General features: G+C 33.5%; 1 protein-coding gene and 1 long non-coding RNA gene across 2 annotated transcripts; both read right to left on the bottom strand.

Annotated features, from left to right (window-relative positions):
- Positions 1–4,051: 4,051 nt before the first annotated feature.
- On the bottom strand, positions 4,052–4,780 carry LOC100813746 (heparanase-like protein 1; the record flags this gene model as incomplete). Its single annotated transcript, XM_006590079.3, has 3 exons — positions 4,052–4,270; positions 4,408–4,533; positions 4,710–4,780. Coding segments are annotated over 3 exons (303 nt in total), but the record flags the coding sequence as incomplete, so codon positions are not given.
- A 2,602-nt stretch (positions 4,781–7,382) lies between these two features.
- Positions 7,383–7,670, bottom strand: LOC121172875 (uncharacterized). Its single transcript, XR_005886630.1, has 2 exons — positions 7,623–7,670; positions 7,383–7,541 (listed from the first exon to the last, which is right to left on the bottom strand). It is a non-coding gene; the product is annotated as an uncharacterized lncRNA (long non-coding RNA).
- Positions 7,671–8,428: the final 758 nt, after the last annotated feature.

Raw genomic sequence — 8,428 nt, 5'->3', positions numbered from 1 at the left:
TACATCTTTTGATTTTGTTCAGAAACTATCACTGGTAATCGATTACCAAATTAGTGTAATCGATTACACAAAGCTTTTTTGTGAAAGGATGTGACTCTTCACAATTAAATTTGAATTTCAACGTTCAAACACACTGGTAATCGATTACCAAATCATTGTAATCGATTACAACATTTTGAAACCAATTGGAACGTTGAAAATTCAGTTCAAAGCTTTTTGAAAATCATTTTGCTATTGGTAATCGATTACAATAATCTGGTAATCGATTACCAGAGAGTAAAAACTATTTGGTAAAAGGTTTTGAGAAAAATTCATGTGCTACTCAGTTTTTGAAAAAACTTTTTAATACTTATCTGAATTAAGTCTTCTCTTGATTCTTGAATCTTGAATCTTGATCTTGATTCTTGGAACTTGAATCTTGAAACTTGATTCTTAAAAACTTAATTCTTGAATCTTTGGAATTTACTTGACTCTTGATTCTTTCGCATCATCAAAACTCCATGAATCAATCTTGATTCATCATCATGAAGCTTGCTTCTACATTTTTAGCATAGACATAGATAATTTTTAGAGGAACAAGCCTAGTTTGTGTTCTGGTAATCGATTACCATTCAGTGTAATCGATTACACAAGAACAGACAGCCTGTAATCGATTACATCATCCTGTAATCGATTACCATAAGGCTTACTACTAATGTAATCGATTACCAAACCTTGTAATCGATTACATCACGTCCTTCTCTATAAATATTTATGAAATCCAGTGACGCTGCGCAACCAACACTCCTCCTTCGTGCCTCCACTTCCCTAAATCTTCAAACCCTCATATCTTCCTCAATTCTTAACCAAAACACGTCCCGCAAAGCCCAATCTTGATCATTTTCACTCCTCTTTCGTTTCCACCGATTAAAATTCGCAAAAACTTCATCAAATGGAAAAATCGTCGAAGAAGCGAAAGGGATCATCCTCCACCACTGCTGCTGCTGGCCATCGATGCCACGGACCATCTGAAGCACCCACAACACCGATTCATCCTTCCTTATCATCTCCAAGATCATCTACTTTGTTTTCTTCAGATGATCAACGTCTACGGTACATTTCTCAATTTTCTTCTAGGATCATTCTAGACCCTAAGTACCTAGACACAAATTTCTTTAATGATGAAACATTTGATTGTTATCAAGTGTTTCAAAACTCTGGATTCATTAATTTTATGCCTTTAAAATTGCCTTACTATCCTGAACTTGTCAAAGTCTTTTACAACAATTTAAAAATTCAGGATGATATTATTTCTTCTAAGGTGCATGGTATTTCTATGATCATTGATCAATCTTTGTTCTTTTCATTGACAAAATTACCCAGTCAAGGTGCACCTTTTGAGGGCACCATTGCTGATGACTGGAAATTCGATTATTCTAGTCATGATGCTCGCCGTATGGTTTGTAATGACCAGGCTGAAATGACCGGTAGATTGTTGGCCGGATCATTAACCTTTGATAATCGCATCATGCACTATATTATTGTTAGAATTTTTCTTCCCCATTCTTCAAATTCAGCTCAAGCCTCTGAGGAGGACTTGATTTTGATGTGGGCTTTCCTTACCGGATGTCAGATCGACTGGGCTCACTTGGTTCGGTACCGAATGCATAAGGCATTACGGGCCAATGCACCTCTTCCATATCCTCAATTGGTCACCCTCTTTCTCTGTCATTTTCAAATTCCTCTTGATGATGAACCTTTTGTTCAAGTCAAGCGTTCCTTTGCTATAGGTGCTGGTGTAGTCACTTCATTTGGTTACCGTAAGGATCGTAATGGTCAATGGCTGAAGAAAGATGCACTCCCTCCACAAGATGAGCGTACTCCTTCTCCTCCTCCTCAGCGAGATGATTCTGCCCTTATAAATGAAGTTCTTTCAGAGTTATGGGGTCTTCGCACTTATGTTGGTGAACGATTTGATTCTTTGGATAATTGTTTTGTAGGAATGGATATCCATCTCACGCAGCTTGAAAAGGATGTGGGTTATATTTGTCAGAGCTTCGATCTTCCACCACCACCACCACCTTCTTAGTGTTTAGTTTATAATTCTCTTTTCTTATAAGCCGTGTATTTGGCTATGATCTTTATGTTATCATTTTCTGCATTTTAGTTATTTTTTGGTATTTGGACTTTAGTCTTTTATGCTTGGATTCTATGTGGTTTTGAATTATGACTGTTTGGATTATATTTTTCACTTCCGAATGCTTGAATTATTTTTGGTTATGACTTATTTATGTTTAGCTTATGTTTGGTTGTGACTTATGATTGATTATGTCCCCTCCATTATATTATCTTGTGTTGATTGCCACGCACTTTGGCTTTTTGGTGTTGCCAAAAGGGGAGAGAAATGGGGTGGTATAGAAGCTTAGAAATCAAGTGATCATCAATTCCAAAACTTAGGGGGAGTATGAAATGAGTGAACGCAATATATCATGCATATACATTGTTTGTATCTTGATTTCAAGAATTAAATTGTCATCATCAAAAAGGGGGAGATTGTAGAAGCAAAGACTTGGAGATTGTAAAAGCAAAGACTTTGCCTTTGATGTTTTGATGATGCCATATGATCGTGATGATTTGATGAAAATGCGCTTCTCAAGTTTAATTCAAGACAACAATCCAAGAATACAAGATACAACATCAAGAAGATCTCTAGTATTTTAGGAAGGGAATTCCTAATTGAAATTGCAAAAGGTTTGGCCAAGAAATTTAAGTTAAAAAGTCTTTTTCAAGAGATTTACTCTCTGGTAATTGATTACCAGAGGATGTAATCGATTACCAATGGCCAAAATGATTTATAACAGCTATTAGAAATTTGAATTCAAATTTTACATTGTGTAATCAATTACACAATATTGGTAATCGATTACCAGCAGTTAATAAACGTTTTGATTCAAATTTTAAAGCCTGTAATCGATTACACAAATCTTGTAATTCATTACCAGAGGAGATTTTTAGAAAATTATTTCCAAGAGTCACAACTTTTCAAATGATTTTTACATAGCCATCAAAGGGCTATTTATATGTGACTTGGAACACGAATTTGTTCAGAGTTTTTCAGAACAAAAAGTCTTATTCTCTTAAAGAGCAAAAACATTTTATCCTCTTAAGAATTCCTTGGTCAATACACTTGCAATTCAATAAGGAATTAATTGAGTGCTTAAATTGTATAATCTATCTCTTTCAAGAGAGATTTATTCTTCTCTTATTTCTTATTCTCAAAAGGGATTGAGAGACCGAGGGTCTCTTGTTGTAAAGAAATCTGAACACAAAGGAAGGATTGTCCTTGTGTGGTTCAGAACTTGTAAAGGGATTTTACAAGATAGTAAAACTCTCAAGCGGGTTGCTTGGGGACAGGACGTAGGCACAAGGGTGTGGCTGAACCAGTATAAATCTGAGTTTGCACTTTCTCTTCCCTTAAACTCTTTTATTTATTATTGCTTTACATTTATATTCAGATTGTTTAATTTCAATCATCATTTAGGAATTCATTTTTAAGGGAACTTGGAACTTGCATTGAAATTAAGGTAGAATTTTAATTGGGGAAATAGTTTGTAATATCTTAATTCAACCCCCCTTCTTAAGATATCTGAGACCACTTGTCTAACAGATAACCAGTACAAAAGAAATAATTTCATACAGTATCATCTTTTTTATGGAGATTACCTTCAAATATTATAAATCACTACAACATTTTATTTTAACTTCAAGTAATAGTCACATATTTCAAAATAAGTTACATCCAACTATATATATTGGTAATTTTCAAGTACAGGCCTGAAGTCCATATTTTGTGCTAATAAAATGCAATAAATATTCATTTTTATTATTATCTATACCTACAACTATATAAAATTTTCACTACAAGAAAAATGACCTATACCTACGGACAAAAATTGTCACTATAAATAAAAAATCTGTAGGTAAATGTATGATAGACTTTGTCCTACGGACGTTTCTTCTGTCAACTTTGAGGGGCGTATAATGATGGCTAATTGTCTGTCACTGTAGGTTTTACCTACTATGTATAGTGTGTAGGTAAAAGTCATTAGCTTCTACTTACATTTCCTAACTGTAGGTAAAAGTCTTTAATATGTATCTATCATCTTCAACTGTAGGTAAAAGTTATTAACTTCTACTTACATTTCCTAACTGTAGGTAAAAGTCTTTAATATGAACATCACTTGAGACCGCAAGAACCTTCTTTCCCATTAACCGATGCCACAAAAGTGCACTATTTAGAAACAAGGCCAGAACCTAGGATTAGATATGTTCAAACATGATGTAATAATCACCAGAAATCTTCAATTAACCTTCAAGGAAAAAAAAGTATTCTCTTTTTGTTTGTTGCAATTTTCAATTAGTACTTACCTGTAGTAGTTAGGATTGGGAGCAAAGGTAGTGGTATTGAGAAGGTCATAGTTCCCTCCAATTAAAGTCTGTCTGCAATAGACTTTAGTGTTGTAGCAAGATGCTATTCCAAGTTGATCTAAGTACCTGAGCCATTTAAATTTCAAAACTTACAATAAATCACAACCAATTTAAAAAAGAACCAATTTTATATTTAGCAACATGTTTTGCTAAATATAACAGAAAAAACATCATAATCCATCCTTTAGAAATTAAAAAAGAACAAAAACTGATGGAAGGAATGGACAACCAATTTTACCCACCAAAAGCTGTTTAGAAATCTGTTAGAAACATGATTGACACCACTGTTGTATGCCCCTCCAGCTTCTCCTACCCATGCAGAAGACCAAGGACCATATATTTTAATGATTTCTGAAAGATTTCCGAAAATTGATTCCACCCTACTCAAGCGCTCATGATCTAGAATCTTCCTTTCAAGATGCTCATCACTACCTGAAAGAGAAATCAACTTAGAAACACTGATCAGGAATGATAGACAATAGTATTTTTCAAGCAAGTGAACAAAGTATATCACCCTTGGTAACAAAGCCTATATAGTAGAAAGAATTAAGTAAGTGACAATCAAACCTGGGCCCAAATTATATAAATGATGAGTCAGAACATTGATTATGCCTAAACCCGAAACCTGAAGAAGCCTGTCATACCAATATTTTTCATAAAATCCTCCAGGTGCGACAAGTGAAGGCTTGAACTTGGAGCTCTCGTATAACGTGCTTAGAATAAGCTTTATCAAGTCTTTCCCATATTGTGCAACACCAACACTTGCACCCATGCCCTTACCACTCAACTCATTACCTACAGCACCGGATGCAAGAATAATGTTAAATCAAACAAAAATGAGCATAACAAAACTTCAGAAATGTAAAAAATTCCAAGAAATTCACCCCGTAAAGAACACTTCAAGAAGGGTTAATTCTTTGGATAACTTCTAATTAATATATGTTAGTAATGATATGTATCATTTCAGCTCTACTGATCAACATAGGTTATTGGTTGTATATACTATCCAAACGTTCCCTAAAGCCAGTGCAGTCAATGAGTCAAATGAAACAAGCGAAGCTAATTTTATATGAAAAGGACAAACCTACTTTACCATGCAGCAAAAACTTTCATGTCCTTCACTATACAAGTTAGTAATGTTACATAATTTTTAAACTTGATATCGATTCTAAGAGATAGTTTGTCTTTTCCAATATCTACCAAATGAAAATGGCACCTTCTCCCTCAAATTCTATCAGATTCATTTTGGTTAATTTTGTCATCAATTCCTCTCTGCATAGGTTTTGTTCAAATGTACTGTTTTGCTAGTGGCAAGTCCTTTTTAAACCTATCCAAATATATATAGGCATGATTTTATTTTTATATACTTCATTTTTTAAAAAAAAGTATTTGGGAAAACTATGCACACATACATCAGTATATCATTGAAACAATACTGATTAGACAGTCCATGCGACATAAGTAGGTAGCAAATTTTTCTCAGCTAGCTAAACCAGCCACTCTCTTGAATTCAACAGCAAATTTTTCTCTCATTTTTTTTTTTTGCTTTTTTTTTCTTTTTCTAGATTCCATTGACACGATCCTTTTCAAACATGATGAAGTAGACTAGACATACACATGACTAGCTCAGAAAACTTGGAATGGAATCCACAAGAAAAGTTACTTGTGGCCTTGTAGTATAACTACAGTAAAGGATAAAAGAAAATTTACTAACAGATTTTCTGAAGCTACACTATTGCAAAACCTGTTAAATTAGCAATACCTAATGATTAGTCATGGTTAAATTGTTAAGTAGAAACCAGAAATTAAAAAGACTAAAAAGGGAATATTATGATAGTCTAATTTTCCCGAAATGGAAAATAATAATACTCATAACTATTTATAAAAAATTAAAATGAAATGAATATTATGATCCCTCATATTGATAATTTCAAAACATAAGTTAGCACTAGTTAGTTGATGGTAACAGTGAAGAGCAACATTTGTGTCCCTACTATTAGAAATTACACTTTCAACATCGGTTATTTAGGGCATTCTACATCGGCACTAAAACCGATGTTGAATGTATCATCGTTAACATCGGTTTTCAAAAACCGATGTTAACATAAATATGATAACATCAGTTTTATAAATAACCAATGTTAAACACAAAGAACTACAGCAAAAAAAGTGTATGCATGACGAAAGTTGACATCGATTTTGTAGTAAAACCGATGTTAATGTTAAATATTAACATCGGTTGTCTGTAAGAACCGATATTAATTTAATATATTAACATTGATTTTCGTAGAAAACCGATCTTAATATATGACATTAACATCGGTTTCAGTAGAAAACCGATGTCAACGTTGATGATGCATATACTTATTTGTTGTACGTCTTTGTATATAACATCGACTATTCACAGAAAACCGATGTTAATGTACAACTTTAACATCGATTCTTTATAGATAACCGATGTTAACATTTGTACATTAACATCGGTTATGTATAGATAGCCGATGTTAACTTATGTACATTAACATCGGTTATGTATAAATAATCGATGTTAATATAGAAACGGTAACATCGGTTATGTAGGAATAACTGATGTTAATGTACAAAAGTTAACATCGGTTTTGTGTTTGACCGATGTTAAGGTTCATGTCGACATCCGTTTTTGTGAATAACCGATGTTGTTTACCATATTAACATCGATTTTTGTTAATAACCGATGTTGTTTTCAAGTATTTTTTATATATATACTTTCTGTTTTTACAGTAAACCCAAAATTGTACCTGTCAAATGCAATTTCAAGCCCAATTCACAGCAAATAAACATTTTATTCTGCTTTCAAGCAGTTTTAATGATAATAAACATCAAATAATTGATTTATCATAAAGAACAATCATCAAATGAATTCAATGTTCATATTACATAGAAAATGTCAAAATTGTTAAACCAAAGTAAACTAAAGCTAAAGATAATGTCCCTAAACCCTAGGCCTAATCTCTAACTCGGAGATAAAACTGTGCCCACTGGATCCGCAATGCCTTTAATCTCTCTAGCTCCAATGGTCTAGGATCGTTAAAATACTGCATGATGAAATAAATCATAATAAGTTAATAATGTAATACAAATTATAAATAAATCTATTTTGTTTGAAATAAACTTACCGCTTCCCAATTATTCATAAAAGTTCCTAAAATGATGGTGGACATCCAGTGCATCACATAGTAGCCGCACTCAGTACTTCCTTTTTGTCTATTACACTAAATACATAATGAAATTTGGATATTAGTTAAACAAATAGTGTATAGACACATAAAGAAATATATATAAGTGGAAGTTTTATGTAAATGACGTACCTTGATGACAATCCACCTAGCAGGACCCTTTGATTTAGGCTGTGGAGCATCATCAAGACCTTTTAAAGCACTGTTCCAGATGAGTAACAATTAAAAACTGATGTTGTACGTTGAGGTATTTCAATCAAATGTATTGAAAAGAACACTAACCTATTAATAATCCCCTTAAGGTAGTTGTCTGGCCTGTTATGCAATGAACAAAACCAAACAACTAGGTGTTCCTTGGGCAGAATGACCATCATCTGCCAGTGTCCGCTGCAGTGGAACCTAAAATGGGTTAGTACATTAGTAAACATTAATTAAATTCAGTTATTTTGTGACTTACCCATTTAGGTAGGCTCCAAGATAGACATCGTGTTGTGAACTCTGCATCCAACTCTTTATGTAACTTTTAGACTCAAACTGCGATTGCCCAGACCTCTGAATGGACTGTGGCTCGAGGAATCCATAGATATCAGAATTCCCTGCTCGCATACATGTTTCAGTGAGATGCCTATTGAAAGCAATAACTTAGGTAATTAAAAGTAATATAAAATGACCTACAGAATCCACAACTGTAACACTGATATGCTGAGTCATTGACCACCGTGTGCGATTTCGGAGAGGTCTTCGTG

Source organism: Glycine max, chromosome 10 (genome assembly GCF_000004515.6).
Source record: "Glycine max cultivar Williams 82 chromosome 10, Glycine_max_v4.0, whole genome shotgun sequence".
Lineage (NCBI taxonomy): Eukaryota > Viridiplantae > Streptophyta > Magnoliopsida > Fabales > Fabaceae > Glycine > Glycine max.
Note: the sequence above shows the minus strand (reverse complement) of the source record. Positions and strands in the feature narration are given on the sequence as shown.